The 21,795-nt window shown below is 40.6% G+C and overlaps 1 protein-coding gene across 1 annotated transcript in view; it reads left to right on the forward strand.

Annotated features, from left to right (window-relative positions):
* EDNRA (endothelin receptor type A) overlaps window positions 1-21,795 on the forward strand; it is a 72,937-nt gene that overhangs the window by 33,133 nt on the left and 18,009 nt on the right. The window contains exons 3-4 of the mRNA XM_005909847.2: window positions 8,990-9,117; window positions 21,470-21,668. Coding sequence (XP_005909909.1) covers window positions 8,990-9,117; window positions 21,470-21,668 — 327 coding nt within the window. The remainder of the gene's footprint in view (window positions 1-8,989; window positions 9,118-21,469; window positions 21,669-21,795) is intronic.

Consider the following 21,795-nt stretch of genomic DNA (forward strand, 5'->3'; position numbering starts at 1 on the left):
TTTTGTTTTAAAAATATTTTTTCCTCTTTTTTATTCTCTCCTTCACCTGGTTATTAACATCTATGTATTTCAGATTTTAAAAAGTGAAGACCTCAGCCAAAACCAAAACACTGAATATTGAATAGTTAAATAGATGGATAGCAGGTAGTAGCAACAACTTCAAGTTTCTGATCTATGTGCAGAGTAGCTGGAGCAGTTCCTCAAAATCCATGTTTACAGGCACTCCCAGTTACGATCTTCGATGAGTCAGGCCCTGTTCTAAGGGGCTCTGATTTCCTACCCACATCAACCATATATGGTGCAGGCTCTCTTTCATCTCTGGTTTTCACTGAGAAACACTTCTATCGCATGAGTCACGTGGGTCCAAGGCCTTCATCTGCTGAGCTGCTGCAGCATGCCGCTTGCAGCTCCCTTAGGGACCATCGCATCTGTTCCTCTTCTGGGTAGACAACTCCTGGTCAGTGGGGCCCTTTGTGCCCGTGGGGTCTGCCACCACCTTGCACCTGGTAGCCGGGATGACCCTCCTTCACAGTCTCACTGGAAAAAGCAGACACAAAGCAGAGACTGATAAGGATAGGCTGTGCAAATAGCTCCCATTGCCAGATACTTACTTCTGCTAAGCACTTTCTCTGGATCATCTCTTCTGTCTCCCACAGTAAACTGGCAAGGTAGCTGACATCACCGTTTCCGTTTTCTAGAGGAGGAAACTGAGACACATGAAGTTAACCAAGGTCATGTGCCAAGGTCATGTGATCTGGAATATAGAGGAGCTGGGATTTGGTCCAACCCAGGAAGTTGAGCCTCAGGGCCCACACTCTTTATAACGCTAAGCCGCCTGCTCTCATTCAAAGGAGTGCTTCTCCATTCCCCCTTACCCTCCATCCCCAGCCCTCATCACAGAGAGCACCCAGCACCAGAGTCGGGAACGTTTATGGAGTTTCTGCTCTGCGTCTGTTGTGCTCTCCAAATTCTAGGGCTGGCCAGGAGGTATGAGAACCCTGTCAAAGGAAAAATCGTAGGAGTAGGGCAGAAGCCATTGGTTTTGCTTTATTGATTTGATTTGATTTCATTTGACTTCTGTGAAAATTCTGCCTCAATCCTGAAGCAATTAAAGCCTCAGGGAAGAGCAAAATTCATTCTCAGTCACGCACAGTGATTTATTTCATTACAACCAATTTGAGATTTGCAACAGCCCGAAAACATGTTCTCATGAAAGGCCTCGGCATCACAGGCTTTATTACCATGCCAGTCTGTAGTGTCAGAAGATGTAGAACATCTTTACTGCTGGTTCGATGATGTACCAACTTCTAGAATACCTCCCAGCCCCAGTCCCAGAAAGGAAAAACCTTAGAACCCTACTTTTTAAAGACTATACCTGGTTCACCATGTCCAACTTCAAGTGACCTGAGTAATCCATGTTGAGGGGAAGAAAACATTTTATTTACTTTGAGGTTCCCAGCTATTACAAACTGTACTCATAAATCTCTCATTCCTCCCTAGGATGGGTGAAGTGGGACGAAGGGAAGGAGGAGAAGCCGCCAGCCTCACTGGACGGGCTGGAAGGGAAATTAGCACAAAGAAAAAGGCATCCCTGGCTTTACTTATCCCATTAATAAGATGTCATGACAATAACAAAGATAATGTTCAAATAGTGGCATTAACATCTGCAATGGATTTTAAAAGGGGGGATAAATTAATTTTTATTATCCTTTTCTTCATGGTCATGAATAATCGGTATGTTTCGGTTTATAATTACAAACTATAGCAGTTCAGAATAACTAACATCTGTGCAGTGTACATTCAGTGTGTGGAGTTCCGGCCCTCCGGATGATTCTGATGGCAGCCAAAGCTTGAGAACAAGTACACTGAAGTAGTGAGTCTCAACCTTGGCTCTACGTTGGCACCACCTGGAAGCTTTAAAAACTCCTGGACATGGAGGAGAGAAAGCGGCGAGTAAAATGGAACAGGAGGAGGTCACTGAGGGTTGGGGCGAGGGTTGGGGTGACCCACCAAGGGCTCAGACTCATGAGTCAGATAGTGCCGCTCGGCAACTTGGGGTAAAGCCACTGCCAGCAATAATAGTTTATCGTGTTCATTAATTCATTATTTGGGGATGTCAAAACACAAATGAGAACTCCCGACCACCCATGCTCAAGTGCATGTCTTCATCATGTAAAACCAAGTTCAGCAAAACTGCTGACCTTGTGTCCCAACTCAAGAGACTAGGGGGCTTCCCCAGTGGCTCAGCGGTAAAGAATTCACCTGCAATGCAGGAGAAGTGAGTTCAATCCCTGGGTGGGGAAGATCCCCTGAAGAAAGGGCTCAACAACCCACTCCAGTACCCTTGCCTGGAGAATCTCATGGACAGAGGAGCCTGATGGGTTATGGCCCATGGGGTCGCCAAGACTGAAGTGACTAAACACGCCAGAGATTCTGATTTCATTGGCCTAGGACAGGATTTTCAGTCTAAGCACCATTGACATTCTGGGCTAGATAATTGTTCACTGGAGCGCCTGGCCTGTGCATTGGATGTTTGGCGGTATCCTTGGCCTCTGCCCCCAGATGTTAATAGCCTCCCAACAAGCTGTAAAAACCAAAAATATCACAAGATGTTGTCAAATGTCCCCTGAAGGACAAGATCACCCCAGGATGAAGAGCAGTTGTCTAAAGGCATAGCCTAGACACTGGGATTTTTAAAAGCTTCTTCAGTCATTCTGATGTACAGCCAAGACTAAGAACCACTCATCAGGAGGGTTTGTATTAATAAGTGGCTTTGTGTGTGCAATGATGAATAATAGAACAATAAAATTGTGTGTAAAGTAAAAAAAAAATCAACGTGTGTGGAAGACTCAGGCAGTCTGCCCATAAGTAAAGGACAAGGGCTTTAGGGCACAGATTTCACAGCAAGCTTTTGGCACCTTACATTTTTGCTTACCTTCTGGTTGTCAGATATGTTCCAGAAAACTGACATAAACAGGTACCCTGCATTTATCTAAAAGGTCACAATCACATAGAAATTGCTTTGTGCTAAGTATAGTAGTGGCTGGACAGCCTGCTTTGGGACCTACTCATTCTAAAAACAGGGTGCTTATCAGTGGATCATGTGGTACGTGTAGTTAGGTAAATCTGTGTCAATGGGTTAAAAAAAATGCAGCCTGTCAATTGCTTTTTTGATGTATTTCTAATGCAGACATTGTATTTCAAGTGGGTGTACCTTATAGAGGATATTGAGTATTTATAGGACACTTATAAAGGGAAAAAATTACTTCTCTGGAAATAGAGGAAAATAGAAAAAAATCCCAGAGAGGGCAATGGCAACCTTCTCTAGTACTCTTGCCTGGAAATTCCCATGGGCAGAGGAACCTGGTAGGCTGCAATCCATGGGGTCGCTAAGAGTCGTACACGACTGAGCGACTTCACTTTCACTTTTCACTTTCATGCATTGGAGAAGGAAATGGCAACCCACTCCAGTGTTCTTGCCTGGAGAATCCCAGGGACAGTGGAGCCTGGTGGGCTGCCGTCTATGGGGTCGCTCAGAGTCGGACACAACTGAAGCGATTTAGCAGCAGCAGAAAAAAATCTATTGCATTTATTTTTAAAACTTTTTATTTTATATTGGAGTATAGCCAGTTAGCAATGTCATGATAGTTTTAGGTGGACAGCAAAGGGACTCCGCCTTTGGATCCTTTACATGAATATACATGTATCCATTCTCCTCCAGACTCCCCTCCCATTCTCCTCCAGACTCCTCCTCCCCATCCCATCACATAACATTGAGCACTGTTTCCTGCGCTGTATAAGTAGGTTCTTGCTGGTTATCCATTTTAAATATCGTAGTGTGTACATGTCGATCCCAAACTCCCTAACTATCCCTTCCCCTGTCCTTCCTCTGTGGTCATTTTCTAAGTCTGTGAGTCTCTTTCTGTTTTGTAAATAAATTCGTTTGCATCATTTCTTTTTAGATTTGGCACATAAGGGATTTCATATGATAGTTCTTCTCCATCTCACTTTTTTCACTCCGTATGACAACCTCTAGTTCCGTCCATGTCGTGTAGCCTGTCAATTTCATAATGTTGATTTTGACACCATCCAAATCAGCCACACAAATACAGAACTTCTACACTAATTGTGCTGTTTGCTGCTGCTGCTGCTGCTAAGTCGCTTCAGTAGTGTCCGACTCTGCAACCCCATAGACGGCAGCCCACCAGGCTCCGCCGTCCCTGGGATCCTCCAGGCAAGAACACTGGAGTGGGTTGCCATTTCCTTCTCCAATGCATGAAAGTGAAAAGTGAAAGGGAAGTCGCTCAGTCATGTCTGACTCTTAGCGTTAGTAGTGCTTTAATTTTCAGGTGGAGATCAGGACTTTAACTACTTTTTGACTGAAGAAAATTCCCCTGTACTAGAACCACACCAGGGTTCCTAAAACGAAATCCATACTCGGCAGATTGCCCTCTGCTGCCTCAGTGGCCCTGGACTATTCCTCTGCGCCCACCTGAGTGCTCGGTTGGACCACAGGACGGGCGTCCTCTCAGGCGCTGCGCTGTGCCTCTCATCCAGCTGCACGGTCTCAGCGCAAGGGGAGGGCTCCCCAGGCAGAATCTGGCAGCTCCTCGCCGCTGCGGACTTTTCAGCAGAGCGCTGATCTCCCGCCTCCTCCAACAACTAGTTGAAACAGCGCCTTGTTTGTTTCCACATAAAGAGTGGAAATATGACTTCCGAATACTGTTAAACAACGTTTAAATTGTAAACTATAAGATGATTGCGTTTTCTGAGGCAAAGTGGTACTGTCAGATTTCAAAATGTGAAAGTTATTTTCCTGAATTAGTGAACTGAAATCATTCATTACTTCAACACCTACAGGGTACTAGGTACCCTGTGATGCTCCTGGAAGTTATAAATATGAGGGTTACATAAAAGCACAGACCCTTTTATGCAAAAATAAGCTATGACTGCTCCAAGGTGCCAGATTAACCCTTGAACCAATCAGACTTGTTAATTTGTCAGACTGGTTTGGTTTCTCTTTCATTAAATTGTTCATAACTTGTTAATGGTAATGAAATCAACTAGTTCTTTTACCATGGTCTGTTTATCCTAAGCAGTTCTTTATCTTTTCCTAGTCTAGTCTAAATTGTTTTCCTCAACGTGCTTTTAAAAATCAAAACCTTTTAATTAAGTAATAGAACCAGTTCTCAGAAATCTGCTGTAGGAAAAAAAGATCATAATAGACTGCTGAAAGGTATTATTTCCATATGCTCTCATTTTTTTTCTTAAATGGCACATCTTTTATGTACAGAGGGAGTTTTCTGGAAGAAAACACACTTTATAATTAACTATGATTGCCTTTGGGCAGAGAATTTAGAGTTCTTGAATAGAAGGGTGACTTCCTTTTCATTATATAAGTTTTTATACAGCTTAACTTTTGCAATTTTAAATACTGTATTTTCCATTTTATATGCTAGTAAATAACAGAAAGTGTGCATTTCCAGTAACCTTTCTTAAGCTCCAAAATGACTCCTCTAAATAAGAGAAAAATAGGTGAGCTACACTCTATGTCTCTTTGCCTTCCTTTTGTATATGTTTTCTTGCTAAGGCAGAGCGGTCTGAAAGGAGTCTTTGAGTATAAAATACTCCAACATTGGTTCCATGAAAGAGGTTAACAGGCAGATCCTACTTGAGGTTGAATAGGTAAGGTCATGACAACCCACTCCAGGATTCTTGCCTGGAGACTCCCATGGACAGAGGAGCCTGGTGGGCTACAATCCGTAGGGTCAGACACGACTGAAGCAACTCAGCATAGCACAGTACAGTTAATCAAGGCCTGCTTAAGAAAGCTGCTTTAACCAGAAAGAGAAGTTGCCGGCAGGCAGGGACCTAATTTCCTGTTGGCATCATTACAATAGTCACTGTCCATACATCCCTTGAGAATAAAGTGTGGATGTACATCAGGGGTGTCTACACTGTGATTGGACCTAAAATTTTTTTCCAATGATTTCTTTCATTCACCTCTGTCTATAATTTCCAAGAAGAATCAATGCTGGCAAAGAAAAAACAAAAAGAACAAAAATAACCAAACACTCATTTGTGTCAATGAAAAACAGTTCTGTGATCTGTTTAGTGCCCATCAATGGTGGCTCAGCAGTAAAGAATCCACTTTACTGCTTTACTTGCAATGTGGGAGATGCAGGTTCAATCCCTGGGTCAGGAAGGTCCCCTGAAGAAGGAAATGGCAACCCACTCCTGTGTTCTTGCCTGAAGAATCCCATGGACAGAGGAGCCTGGAGGGCTACAGTCCATGGGGTCACAGAAGAGTCAGACACAACTTAACGACTAAATAGTAACAGTTCTATGGTGTTAGAGAAGACTCTTGAGAGTCCCTTGGGCTGCAAGGAGATCCAACCAGTCCATCCTAAAGGAGATCAGTCCTGGGTGTTCATCGGAAGGACTGATGCTGAAGCTGAAACTCCAAAACTTTGGCCACCTGATGTGAAGAGCTGACTCATTAGAAAAGACCCTGATGCTGGGAAAGATTGAGGGCAGGAGGAGAAGGGGACGACAGAGGATGAGATGGTTGGATGGCATCACCGACTCAATGGACATGGGTTTGGGTGAACTCTGGGAGTTGGTGATGGACAGGGAGGCCTGGTGTGCTGTGGTTTATGGGGTCGCAAAGGGTCGGACACAACTGAGCGACTGAACTGAACTGATATCTTCCTCTTGAGCTCTTCCTTTCCTCCTAACCCTAATTAAGAGTTTAAGTAAGCATTGCTGTTGTCTCGTGTTGTTGTTGTGCTCAGTGTGTCTGACTGTTCGCAACCCTATGGACTGTAGCCCTCCAGGCTCTTCAGCCCGTAGAATTTTCCAGGCAAGAGTACTGGAGTGGGTAGCCATTCCCTTCTCCTGGGGAATCTTCCCAACCCAGGGATCAAACCCAACTCTCCTATGTCTCTTGCATTGGCAGGCAGATTCTTTACCATCAGCCCCACCTGGGAAGCTCAAAATCTTTTTCAGTTGAGACTGGAAGAGCCTGAAACCATGCGCTGTGGGGTTTTCCAGATCATTTTCCTTAGCCCTTGTTACTTAGACTTTCACAGGATTTCAGAGTCTCCCTTGTTAAAGCCAGAAACATCCTTTTCTCTTGTTGTTGGATGTATGAATTGGAAAATTTGTTCACATGGATTTCAGGATCCTCTGTCTCCAGGAATGAACCCACCATCCAACCATAACAGTTCAACTGTTTCAAACCTTATCCTATAACAATTCCTACATGTTTAATTTAAATTTATTTATTTTAACTGAAATAAGCCAGAAAGAAATACACCAATACAGTATACTAATGCATATATATGGAATTTAGAAAGATGGTAACAATAACCCTACATGTTTAAATTACATCTCTCTAGTCTTTACTGGAGAATTACTGTTGTGGAACAAAATACTAAATTCTCATCCTATAAAAATTAATTTTCAGGTCTTCTTTTTAGGGGGTGATTCATCCCAGAAATAAGGTTTTGTGTCTTTACTTGCATCAGGCCCTAATAACTAGCAATCAGCAATGGTATAATTATTTTTTAGCTTCATGAGAACTGAAAGTGTTTAGGGAAGTGTTTCTGTGAAGAGTTCACTCGTTGTCCTTGGACAAGAGTTTATATGGAAATTCTAAGAAGACACCAAGCAAAACCAGTAAGAATGAGAGGGAAAAAATCCCTGAGACAGGACTGAAGGAAAAGGGCTTTCAGAAAACAATACAGAAAAAGGGGGGAAATATGTTTAAAAGTCATACAGGGTCTTAGCCATAAAGAATATAATTACAGAGAGAGCCCTATGTTATTAAATTTTCAAAATGCATACGTTCTGATTCTGTATTTCTGGAGTGACAGTTTCCCAGCCTCTTTCCATGGACTCATATCAATGATGACACCAGCCATGAAATTAATCCTCAATATTTTAGACATGGTAGAACAACATTGGAAGGTCAACTTAGAGTTAGTGTGGCAATGGGTGCTTTGAAAAAAAAGAAAATTTTGTCAAATTAGCATGGTATTATTTCCTATTGAGTAGAGTAAGTTTAAGTTCTGAGTCACTAAGCAAACATTAGAAAGGAAATCAATGCCATTTTTACTCTTGAAAAGACATCATATATTCAGTGGGGACTTCCTCCCTCTATTTACATAGCTACGCTGTTATTTAAGCCCATGCTTCTAGTACAATACCTAAGTAGATGAATACCAGCAACTCACAGAGGACTTGTGTTCTTGCTACTTATCACAGCCACTAGAGGGTCATCACTTTCTCCTTAGAATTTCAAAGATTTCAATTTGTCAACATGGAAGAATAGACATTCCTGCAAGCGCTACAAACAGGTCACAGTAACCACATTTTCCCATGTGATAAAGAGAAATCTGAGCCTAAACAAACATCACTGGTGTCATCCCTGCTAAAGCAAGGCAGCCTGTTAAGCACGGAGGAAAGCGTGAGTTCCAAGTGATTTTAGGTGTTAGCCAGTTGACAAAGCTAGTATATCCTAAACCACTTCATTTTCCCAGTATTCTCCATAACATCTTGTTCAGAAATTTGGCTGCTTGTCAGGAGTGAATATAATCTTCCAATGCCACTGGTTGAAAATGACTCATTTAACTCATGACTTTGTAAGAACTGATCAAAGATGACTTCCTGCTTCTTGGTTAAACTGTCATCCAAACCCCCAACTTTTGCTCCTCTGAAAAGTGGGCCACGTGACCACTTCCTATAAGATCAAAGATTTATCTCTTGTTATTATATTTATCATTCTCCGCATCTTTCAGGGTTAGAAAAACTTGCTGAAGCATTAAAATATGAAAAGATAATGACGATGATAATCTCCTGCTATCACTCCAACTGAAAAGCATCACCAATGATAAAATTTAGAAGTTCAGAAGTGTGATTAGAAATGTGTGTCCAAGTGTTCCGTGCTGGCTCTGCCATTTGTCTTACACGCTTTTCCCTTTTTCAGCTGCTGGCTGGGCGCTGGCCTTTTGAACAAAATGACTTTGGCGTTTTCCTCTGCAAGTTGTTCCCCTTTTTGCAGAAGTCCTCAGTGGGGATCACCGTCCTTAATCTCTGCGCCCTAAGCGTTGACAGGTAATGTGGCTCTTTCTCCTCACTCTTTTGTTGGGTTTAGAACAGTATTTTTCTCAGAAAGAAGAGAACTCAAGGAGTTTTGAGAGCAGATGCCCAGGACAGTGGTTCATTGGTTCCCAGGAATTAAACTATTATCAATCTTGCTGTACTGTTCAGAATTATTTTCCACAGTTGCTGATTACTAGCCATCTTTGGTTTAGGCAAACTTGCATCTAGACCATTTTGCCAACTATATCCATTTGACATCCTTATGGCGATGAGCTATCAAGGAAGCCCAAGGAATATGTTAGATGGGATGAACTTTGGAAAAGGAAATTCTAGGACATCCAAACTCTATATTTTCAGTGGTAGATTTCTCATTGGAAACAAAAAGAAGATATGGCTCAATTATATTTCTAAAGCTTGATTCCTTGAACTGAATAATGAGTACTCAGAATTATATTCTAATCTATGCTTGAAAGTCTTCCTAAAAAGAAAACAATAGAAGTGCCTTTTCATCCAGCTCTGAAAAACCCATCAAGTGTCTCAAAGTCTTTCCAGAATTCTTCTCAAACATGGATGTCAAGACTTCTTTAAAGAGGTCTTTCTAAATTCCATGAATTTCTAGAAGGTATTTTATATGTCTTCTAATTTTCATAGTGGGAATTTTATAAAAAAATGAAATTAGGAACTCTGGTGCTCTTTTATATTGAATACAGCCCTTTGAGGGCTTCCCAGGTAGCAACCTGACTGCCAATGCAGGAGACATAAGAAATATAGGTTCAATCCCTGGAGCAGGAAGATCCCTTGGAGGAGGACATGGCAACCCACTCCGATATTCTTGCCTGGAGAATCCCATGGACAGAGGCGCCTGACAAGCTATGGTCCATAGAGTCACAAAGAGTTGGACATGACTGAAGCAACTTAGCATGCACGCATAATCCTTAGCAAACGCTGTTTAATGGCCTACTTAAGTGGTTTACCTACAATTTAGAAGAGGTCTTCATTTTTCCTTTCACACTTTAACAATCACTTTATCAGAGCACCCAAGTCCCATCAACATAGAAATAAAAGGCCCACTTTCTTAAAGAACAGTGTAAGTGTTTACGGATATTCTGTTATTTATCATTTACAATTAATTTTCAGGACCAAAACTTTTATTGTTAAACCATAAAGATATTCATTCCATTGGTAGTAGAAAACTATAATGATATCCTTATTATAAATGTATGGTTATAGTAATTGTGAAACACTAAACAAAATGTTTAGTGGTATTATTAAAAATAAATTTATTGCTGAAATCAAAACAAAGAACATTTCATTAGCATTTAAGTTGCAGTAAGGTATTGACAAAAATGATAAACACAGCAATGGTAAAAACAAAGATCATAAATAAAATCATGAATAATTAGGATTCACAGTGATTCTCAGGAAAACCTGAGGTCTACATAGGTTTCTTCTGCATCACATCAAATGTTAAAGGCTGTTGCATACAAATATTTACATACCATAAGTAGCCACTGTATCACTTCAACTTAACGAATAACTGTTACTTGTGACGATGTCTCAAAATATGAGCAAATAATCTGGATTTTATTCACTAGTGAATTCTCACTCTGCTGTTCCCACTCCTAGCACCCCAATAACATCATTTTTAGATAATACAGTACTTATGAGATGTAAAATAATCATGACAATTTTTTAAAAAATTGTGTTTCCTATATGCAAATTCTTCCTACATCATATTCTTAAGTGTTATAAAACTACAATTGTGAAACAATGTGGTATACACCCATAAATACATTGACAAGTCAATGGGGGAAACAGAAACAGGTTTCAAAGTGTACAAGAATATAATATAGGCTGAAGTCACTTGAATTGTAACAAGAAAAGGGAAGATTCATCAACAAACAGTGCTATGTACCATCTGGGGGAAAAACATGTTAAAGGCTTATCTTGTGCTACATATCAATAATATTAGTTGCAATGACTCAGCTCAGTTCAGTCGCTCAGTCACGTCCAACTCTTTGCGACTCCATGGACTGCAGCACACAAGCCCTCCCTGTCCATCACCAGCTCCCGGAGTTTACTCAAACTCATGTTCATTGAGTCAGTGATGCCATCCAACCATCTCATCATCTGTCATCCCCTTCTCCTCCTGCCCTCAATCTTTCCCAGCATCATGGTCTTTTCAAATGAGTCAGCTGTTTGCATCAGGTGGCCAAAATATTGGAGTTTCAGCTTCAACATCAGTCCTTTCAATGAACACTCAGGACTGATCTCCTTTAGGATGGATTGGTTGAATCTCCGTGCAGTCCAAGGGACTCTCAAGAGTCTTCTCCAATACCACAGTTCAAAAGCATCAATTCTTCGATGCTCAGCTTTCTTCACAGTCCAACTCTCACATCCATACATGACCACTGGAAAAACTATAGCCTTGACTAGACGTACCTTTGTCGGCAAAGTAATGTCTCTGCTTTTTAATAGGCTGTCTAGGTTGGTCATAACTTTCCTTCTAAGGAGTAAGTGTCTTTTTATTTCATGGCTGCAATCACCATCTGCAGTGATTTTGGAGCCCAAAAAAATAAAGTCTGCCACTAATTCCACTGTTTCTCCATCTATTTGCCATGAAGTGATGAGACTGGATGCCATGATCTTAGTTTTCTGAATGTTGAGCTTTAAGCCAGCTTTTTCACTCTCCTCTTTCTCTTTCATCAAGAGGCTCTTTAGTTCTTCTTCACTTTCTGCCATAGAGTAGTGTCATCTGCATATCTGAGGTTAGTGATATTTCTCCCAGCAATCTTGATTCCAGCTTGTGCTTCTTCCAGCCCAGTGTTTCTCGTGATGTATTCTGCATATAAGTTAAATAAGCAGGGTGACAATATACAGCCTTGACGTACTCCTTTTCCTATTTGGAACCAGTCTGTTGTTACAATTATTACCATTTGTTAAGTATTAGTGTGTACCAGGCCCTGTTAAAAATACTTCCCAGAAATTATTTTATTTAATGCTTATCACGGATTTCTTTGGAAGGAATGATGCTAAAGCTGAAACTCCAGTACTTTGGCCACCTCATGTGAAGAGTTGACTCATTGGAAAAAGACTCTGATGCTGGGAGGGATTGGGGGCAGGAGGAGAAGGGGACGACAGAGGATGAGATGGCAGGATGACATCACTGACTTGATGGACGTGAGTCTGAGTGAACTCCGGGAGTTGATGATGGACAGAGAGGCCTGGCGTGCTGGGGTTCGTGGGGTCACAAAGAGACACGACTGAGCGACTGAACTGAACTGAACTGAACACCTGTGATGGTGCTATAGTTATCCCCATTTTACAGGTGAGGAAGCTGAAGTTGAAAGAGCTTAATCAAGGTCACTCATCTACTAAGTTTTGGAGCCAGTCATCAAATAAAAGTAGTGTGTGTTCTTAAACACTATGTTTAAGCATGCAGAAACTCAAACCATCAGGCAGTAGAAGAAAATAAACCAGCATCTTTTTGGTTTCTAGAAAAGGAAGACTTTTTAAACCTAAAAAGGATGTTAGAAAATCTGAGTAAAACTATAAATGCATTTTAGGACATAAAATTTTAAAAGAAGATCACACATTCATAAAATTAAAAACCAAATAAAGCAATAATCTGGGGAATATACTTGCAGCAAAACTGCATGTTAATATTCTTGGTATTTAAAGAATCCATACAATTGGTAGTTAAAATCGTAATACTTTCATCATATTATTAGTAGTTGTTCTATTAATACAAGCAGAAAAAAGTTCTGAAAGTTTATTGAGTTTTATTATCTGTGACCAGTTTTCCTTATTTACTTCACGCTATTCTTTACATTTAGTTTTTCTCATTTGCCCAGCTCATTCCTATGACTTTTATTTTATATTAACACTAATTTCCTATGACTCTAGCTCTAAAACACAAATGTATATAGGCCTTGTGTGGAGAAATACATGTACATACTCAGCTCAGAGGTATTTCCACACCTACACTTGCCTTTACAAAAGCACCATCAAATTTGGGAAAATAGCATTTTATTTTAAAACTTACTTTTTATTTAGAAAATTTCCCAAACTTTATGTTAAAAACTAGCATGATAACAAGTTCTGGGAAAGAGCCACTCAGTGTTCTAAGAAAACTGCACCTCTGAGGAAACATCTAACCAAATCCAGAAAAGAGCAGCCTATGACCCAAGAATGAGAAACAGGAGAAAGAAGGCAAGGAAGATGCTTGGCTTCTATAAATAGTAAAACCTTTTAAGGCAGCTGGGCATAGTCCTCTGAGAAGAGAGGCATTGATGAAAAGAGAGACCAAGGAGAGGAAAATAATTTGCTTGGTTTGATAAGAAATAGAGGCAACTTTTCATCTCTACAGTATATTTTCATGTTACAAAATTTACAATATGTGCTCTAAATAGTGTTATGTGCTATAGTTTAGTGGTCCCTTTTACGGTTCATATGAATCTTAATATAGAAAATATACGTTTTTTTTCTTGGGACTTCCTTGGAAGTTGGGTTCAATTCCTGCTCAGGGAACTAAGATCCCACATGCCATGAGTCACAGCCAAAAAAAAGAAAAGTATAAAAAATTAATTTTTTTCTTGATTGAAAAATATTTTAGGGCACTTATTCCTCAGTGATATACTATATCATGAATTATCCCTACATTGAGAAGCGTAAGTCATCATTTAGTTCAACAGAACAACTGGAGAGAAGAGTATGAGGTACAGACGTGAAGAATCAGGCCTGGCTGCTGTTCTTTAGAGTATCAATGGGTGTGAACATGTGGACAAGGGAACCAGGAAGAATGAAATGCACAAGGGAGATAGTCGTGCAATGGGATCCCCAAAAGTCCCAAGTCATCAAAAACTTCCAGTTTCTTCCTTATTTCATCTTGTTCTGCCTTCTCTCAGGGGACAATATTGCTTCAGCATCCCCAGTATAGACTCTACCTGTAAAAAAGAAAAATACCCTACCTGTAGATAGAAGGAAGAAGGGAGCTGGGAGGAGATGATGGGGGGAGGAAATGGAAGGACTGGGTCATAGACTCCTAGTTCTGGTAGAGGTTCACCTCAGCCACACCCTTTCCTCTCCTATCTCATGCAGGGAGAAAAATTAACTCAATGGTTCAATCACAAGTTATCAGTTATGTATCAAATAAAATGTCCTTGGTTTGAAAAAAAAGAAAGAATACCAAGCATCTGTTTCATTAAGACTTGCTCTTAGTTGTTTGTTTTTTATTTTATTTGTTTGGCTTCATCAGATCTTATTTGCAACATGGGGGATCTTTAGTTTCAGCATGGGAACATTTGACTGTGGCATGTGGGATTCAACTCCCCGACCAGGGTCCAATCGGGACCCCCTGCACTGGGAGCATGGTGTCTTAGCCACTGGATCACCAGGGAAGTCCCTAGTCTCAGTTTTAGATCAAAGAGATGAACCATTTTAAAATTCCACTTTCTCAAAAATCTGCCTTAATCCAGGTTTTTCCCTGGTAATCAATTCACCATCCTGTGTTCCCTCAGTCCTTTCTTTATAAATTGTTGCATTTCCCTTGGTACTGACTCATCTTTGAGATCTGTATGGAAGGAATCTTTTTTGACATTTCTATGTCAAAAGCTTTCACACTGTAAAATGAATCATTCACAGTTCATTCCTGAAAATTAGATACCATTTGCTTTGCATCTTGATTTGGTTGCATTATATTCTACTAAAAATAAGAAAATTTCTTCCTTAAAAAAAAAAAAAAGCAAGGAGTAAAAAGAGGGAAATTGGATTCTGTTATGAAACAATTTGCAATTTAGGAATCTCTGCTTTCCTTTTATGAGCTGAATCAAATTATGGCCCAGGAAGAGTCTGTGATTTTTTTTTTTTTTTTTTTATATGTTGCTTTTGAGGGAAAATAACGGGAGTAACTGGGCTCAGTAGTAAAGAATCCACCTGACAAAGCAGATGTGGGTTTGATCCCTGAGTCAGGAAGATCCCCTGGAGAAGGAAACAGCAATCCACTCCAAGGTACTTGCCGGGATAATCCCACGAACAGAGGAGCCTGGAGAGCTACAGTCCACAGAGTTGCGAGGAGTTGGACACAATTTATCAACTAAACAACAATTCATCCAAGCTCTATACGATTTATTACTTCATTGATTACTTAGTGAATACTAATACCGTAGGGTCAAAAAAAAAAAAAGGCCTACTTTTCTCAGTCTAGGTGTTTGGTTACCTTTCTCAGTCTAGGTGTTTGGTTTGGGTTTTTTTTTTTTAATATTTATTTACTTATTTGGCTGCCCAGGTCTTGGTTGCTGCATGTGGGGTGGATGGGGGATCAAAACCGGGCCCCTTGCATTTGGAGCGCAGAGCCTCAGCTACTGGACCACCAGGGAAGCCCCCTCCCTAGAGGTTTTTTTAATCTAAATAAGGTAAACAAAACAGAAAAAGCTTATCACTTATACCAGCCATTACCAATAATTTGAATAAGTATTCTCACATGCTTTAAGTGGCAAGCACTCTATGTTTTAGGGAAAAAAACTGTTTTAGGGAAAAAAGGAGGGGCTGGGATTGGAAAGAGGAATTAAATGCTATTCTTTGTAAGGTTAACCGTCATGTTTAAAGTGGGAAATGATGGGGGTCAGACCAGTAAAGAGGTCTGGTTACAGCTCCAAACTGTAGTTAAAAGCTGCCTGGGAAAGGAAGCTATAAAAAGATAAAACTCCTTTAACAGCTACTCCAGATGATGTGTAATTAGATACCTGGGAAAGTTGCAAGGATCCATTAATAAGGAAACTTTGATTTGCGTCAGTTCCTCATCCCTCATTTCAAGTAGTTACTCGGTGGTTTCTGTGATAGTCTCAAAGATTGACCATAACTCAAGAAGCATGGAAGTGATTTTCTAAAACACTTCATTTTTACTTAGACTTGGTCTTGGTTTCTCTTTTTTTCTCCTGTGTTTTGATTTTTCTTTCACCTTGCATGTAATGGGTTTTCGTTGTGGCTCCTAGGAAGTGGTAAAGAATCCACCTACCAATGCAGGAGATGTAGGTTTGATTCTTGGGTCAAGAATGTCTCCTGGAGAAGGAAATGGCAACCCGCTCTAGTATTCTCGCCTGGGAAATCCCATGGACAGAGGAGCCTGGCCGGCTACAGTTCATAGGGTTGCAAAGAGTTGAACGCAACTTAGGGACTAAATGACTAAAGCGTAAAAAGTGTGTGTCGTGCAACTCAGGATCTCATTTTGGAGTCTGTTCCCCACTGCAAAGTTTTTCACTCTTTTAATTCTCTTGTCAAGATCAGGTGACTGGTTAATCTTGCTGCCTCATTTTTCTTTAGTAAGAAACTACCCCCAAATTGAGTAGTTTAGAACAATCATTGTTTTCTTACAGTCTGACCATGTTGTGGGGCAGAAATTGGGGCGGTTCTTCCACTCCTTGTTACTCTGACTGGGGTCTCCTGGTGGCTTTCAGGTGGCTCCTGAGCTTGTTTCATGGTTCCAAGACTCACATGACTGGCCCTTTGATAGGAACAACTAGACATGGGAGATTAGTGGAGCACGTCTCCCTCTCCACGAGCCCAGGGCTGCTGAACACTGCTCCAGCCAGCTCGGAGCTCCAGGGTAGAACCTGCTGCTCAGAGGAGAGGACAGGTGTGAAACTGAAAAAGCATGATTCCAGCAAAGCAGCCACAGGCCAGCCCAGATGACACACCCAACCAAAGAAGTGTCCAAATATCTGCAGCTAGATTCCACATGTATTCATTCAGTTCAGTTCAGTTCAGTTCAGTCATTCAGTCATGTCCGACTCTTTGCAATCCCATGAACCACAGCACGCCAGGCCTCCCTGTCCATCACCAACTCCCAGAGTTCACTCAGACTCACCTCCACCAAGTCGGTGATGCCATCCAGCCATCTCATCCTCTGTCGTCCCCTTCTCCTCCTGCCCCCAATCCCTCCCAGCATCAGAGTCTTTTCCAATGAGTCAACTCTTTGCATGAGGTGGCCAAAGTACTGGAGTTTCAGCTTTAGCATCATTCCTTCCAAAGAACACCCAGGACTGATCTCCTAAAGGAATGGACAGGTTGGATCTCCTTGCAGTCCAAGGGACTCTCAAGAGTCTTCTCCAACACCACAGTTTAAAAGCATCAATTCTTCGGCGCTCAGCTTTCTTCACAGTCCAACTCTCACATCCATACATGAGCACAGGAAAAACCATAGCCTTGACTAGACAGACCTTTGTTGGCAAAGTAATGTCTCTGCTTTTTAATATGTTATCTAAGTAGTTTAAATGATACTAAAGCCATAAGAATAGATGAGATTACTAGGAGAGAGAAGTTAGATAGAAAGGGGGTCCAAGGGCTGCAGAGAAATCCAGTACTAAGAATTTGAGGCATGGGCATGGTCCAGCCAAGGAGATGAGATGAAGTGACCAATCCCATCAGCAAGAGGAAAACCAGCAGAAGATGGTCTAAACCAAGTGAAGAAAGCATTTCAAAGAGGAGGAATTATTTCCAGAATATTATTTGTTTGCAATTGGCTCCACACTTGCAGATTTTCAATGACAGTGTCATATATCATATATATACACACCAACTAGATTGAAGGCCATTTATAGTCACACCTAATAAGAACATATTATGTGTTATGTGTTATGTTTTTCTCTCCAGAGAGAAATCATTTTTGGAACATTCAGTATTTCTTATTCTCCACATCTTTCTCCGCCTCTGTCATCACAAATGATTATTTGTAATTGCTTTTGTTTTCTCAAGAAACAAGATCAGTGTGATTAAAAATGGAAAACATTCTAATTCTTTGTCCTGAGGGTTAAGGAAGGAGCAGACTGATTATGAATCATTTGCTCAACTAGATATGAAAAATTACTTCTACTTATTTTTAAATGTTGAATTTACATTGGATTATAGATATGTAATATTCTGGCAACTCATTGGCACGTTACAGAATGAAGCTGCTCTGTGAATATATTCATCATTAGAACATATAGACCACATTTTCTTACTAAACCACCTTCTGTCTCCAATCCTGCCTAAGAAATCTGGCTTTCTGGCTCTCTTAAAAGATAAAGTGTTTTATTTACATCACCTTTCCTGATAAGAAAAAGGGAGAAGAAATAGATAAAATTTATCAGCAGCCTCAAGATATAGACATCCCGTCTCCATTCCTTTGAGCTTTTACTGGACATCAGCCTGCCAGTCTAATAAGGCAGCGAAGTCAACAGAAGTAGAAAGCAAAATATATTGCAGTCTTTATTCCACTGGTAATAACCATAAATTTTAAAATGCAATGTTGGCTATATCGTAAAAGGATTTTCTTGGTCTGTTTGCATAGCTGTATTTTATCCCATTCTGGACTAGTCTGGACTTTTTCAGAGATTCTCATTGTACACCAATCTTATTTACCCTAAAAATCTTTTGCAAAACATTTCTCCATCAAATTGAGCTATATATATGCCAAGTGGAATCATTGTGTGTACCAAACTATAGGTTCTAACCTACAGTGAAGAACGAGGTAGTGTAATTCCTAGGAGTTGTGTTTTCACACATGTACTTTTTAGATGCAGTGGGACAGAACACTAACTGTAAGTGATCAAGGGCTCATTTCAGTGGCGATGGGTATCTTGTATCTTGCCTTGGTATTGCTGACTGTCGTTCCCGTCGAGTTGCCTGGCCTGCAAACCCACGTGCACCTGTCTCCAGTGCCTTGGTCTATTTTACGGCCTTCTTCTGGCACTCTCTAATGAAAGCTATAAAAAGAAAATGTTTCCTTTCCATTACAACAGCAGCAAAAATTTCGAGAATGAAGCCACAAAAGTACTGCACCACATCCCAGGTCCTTCCTTAACTGTAAATCTGAGAGCAGTTAACACCAGACCATCACATCAGGTCAAAGAGCACAGTTTCTGAAACCAAATGTTCTTTAGACTTAACATTTAAACGTGGTTATTATGATAAAATATTAAGGTAAGAAGTAAGGCGAACACAATTTCTTAATGCCAGTTGGTGTTTTGATTGGCAAAATTGTTCAATTACATTTATATCCTGCACTTCTGGATGAACCATCTTTTTTATATTAAACTATAAACCCTAAAGATTGGGAACCAAGGTATATTTAGTTCAGTTTTACATAGTCTGGCACCAGGCCACATGGGAGAGCTAGAGTTATTCTTTTACATTTTTAAGTATTATGATTTTGTTATTGTTCAGTTGCTCAACCATGTCCAACTCTTTGCAACTCCATGGATGCCAGGCTTACCTGTCCTTCACCATCTCCCAGAGTTTGCTCAAACTCATGTCCATTGAGTCAGCCATCCAACCATCTTGTCCTCTTTCGTCCCCTTCTCCTCCTGCCTTCAATCTTTCCCAGCATCAAGGTCTTTTCTAATGAGTCAGCTCTTCGCATCAGGTGGCCAAAGTATTGAGCTTCAGTTTCAGCATCAGTCCTTCTAATGAAAATCAGGATTGATTTCCTTTAGGATTGACTGGTTGGATCTCCCTGCAGTCCAAGGGACTCTCAAGAGTCTTCTCCAGCACCACCGTTCAAAAACATCAATTCTTCGGTGCTCAGTCCACTTTATGGTTCAACGCTCACATCCATACATGACTACTGGAAAAACATAGCTTTCACTATATGGACCTTTGTCAGCAAAATAATGTCTCTGATTTTTAATACACTGTCTGGGTTTGTCATAGCTTTTCTTCCTAGGAGCAAGCATCTTTTAATTTTGTGGCTGCAGTCACCATCTGCAGTGATTTTGGAGCCCAAGAAAATAAAGTCTGTCACTGTTTCCATTGTTACCCCATCTATTTGCCATGAAGTGATGGGATCAGATGCTATGATCTTAGTTTTTTGAATGTTGAGTTTTAAGCCAGCTTTTTCACGCTCCTCTTAAACCTTCATGAAGAGGCTCTTTAGTTCTCTTTGCTTTCTGCCATAATGGAGGTGTCATCTGCATAGCTGAGGTTATTGATATTTCTTCCGGGAATCTTGATTCCAGCTTGTGTTTCATTCAGCCCAGTATGTCGCATGATGTACTCTGCACAGAAGTTAAATAAGCAGGGTGACAATATGGAGCCTTGATGTACTCCTTTCCCAATTTTGAGCCAGTTCCAAAAGTTCCAAAAATAGCAAGGAGAGATAAGAAAGTCTTCCTAAGTGGGCAATGCAAGAAATAGAGGAAAACAATAGAATGGGGAAGACTAGAGAGCTCTTCAAGAAAATTAGAGATATCAAGGGAATATTTCATGCAAAGATGGGCACAATAAAAGAAATGGTATGGACCTAACAGAAGCAGAAAATGTTAAGAAGAATTGACAAGAATACACAGAAGAGCTGTACAAAAAAGATCTTAATGACCTAGATAGCCACGACAGTGTGATCACCCACCTGGAGCCAGACATCTTGGAGTGCAAAGTCAAGTATAGGCCTTAGGAAGCATCACTACGAACAAAGCTAGTGGAGGTGATGGAATTCCAGCTGAGATATTTCAAATCCTAAAAGATGATGCTGTTAAAGTGCTGCACTCAATATGCCAGCAAATTTGGAAAACTCAGCAGTGGCCACAGGACTGGAATAGGTCAGTTTTCATTCCAATCCCAAAGAAAGGCAAAGAATGTTCAAACTACCACACAATTGCACTCATTTCAAATGCTAGCAAAATAATGCTCAAAATTCTCCAAGCTAGGCTTCAACAGTACCTGAACTAAGAACTTCCAGGTGTTCAAACTGGATTTAGAAAAGGCAGAGGAACCAGAGATCAAATTGCCAACATCTGTTGTCTCATCGAAAAAGCAAGAGAATTCCAGAAAAACATCTACTTCTGTTTCATTGACTACACTAAAGTGTAATGATTAAAAATATTTATTTACTAAAATGGCCACCCACTGTAACCATAATTTGAGGATCGAAGAAGGGAGAAAACAATAGAATATCTATGGTCACGATTCACTTAAAGATATCTAGATCCACTTCATATATAATATTCCAAGTTTTTTTTAAATATAGAAACAGAAATAAGATATTACCATAATAAATACCAGCAGTTTTCACTACCCAGTTTTTCCCACAGCTTAAAAAACATAGCACACCTGTCTTAGTGGCCACATCCTAAACTCTCACGAAATTTAATAAACCCCAAGTGAAGATCTCAGACTCAGGCCTGCCAGCCAGTTGAACCCCAAGCAGGTGGAACTTTTAATGGCCCCAACTGTTTTTCACACACATAAAATTCCTAAAAAGCCATGGTTGGTCAGTGGCCAATGGAAGGATTTTCCAGCATTTATTAATAGAAATTTTATTGAGTTGAAATAACAAAATTTCCTAACAAGTTGGTTCTATCACTCTCCTCTTTTTTTTTTTTTCCCCCAGGTACAGAGCAGTTGCCTCCTGGAGTCGTGTTCAGGGAATTGGGATTCCCTTGGTCACAGCCATTGAGATTGTCTCCATCTGGATCCTTTCTTTTATCCTGGCCATCCCTGAAGCCATCGGCTTTGTCATGGTACCTTTTGAATACAAGGGTGCACAGCACAGAACCTGTATGCTCAATGCCACGTCGAAATTCATGGAGGTATGAATAGTCTAAAGGAAATTAATTAGGGAGTGGGAGAGGTCTTCATTTACCATCAGCGAGACTTGATATCACTACACTGCCCAGTGTGATTTACGATGCTGTATGCTGTGTGTGTGCTCAGTCG

Source organism: Bos mutus, chromosome 17 (genome assembly GCF_027580195.1).
Source record: "Bos mutus isolate GX-2022 chromosome 17, NWIPB_WYAK_1.1, whole genome shotgun sequence".
Classification (NCBI taxonomy): domain Eukaryota; kingdom Metazoa; phylum Chordata; class Mammalia; order Artiodactyla; family Bovidae; genus Bos; species Bos mutus.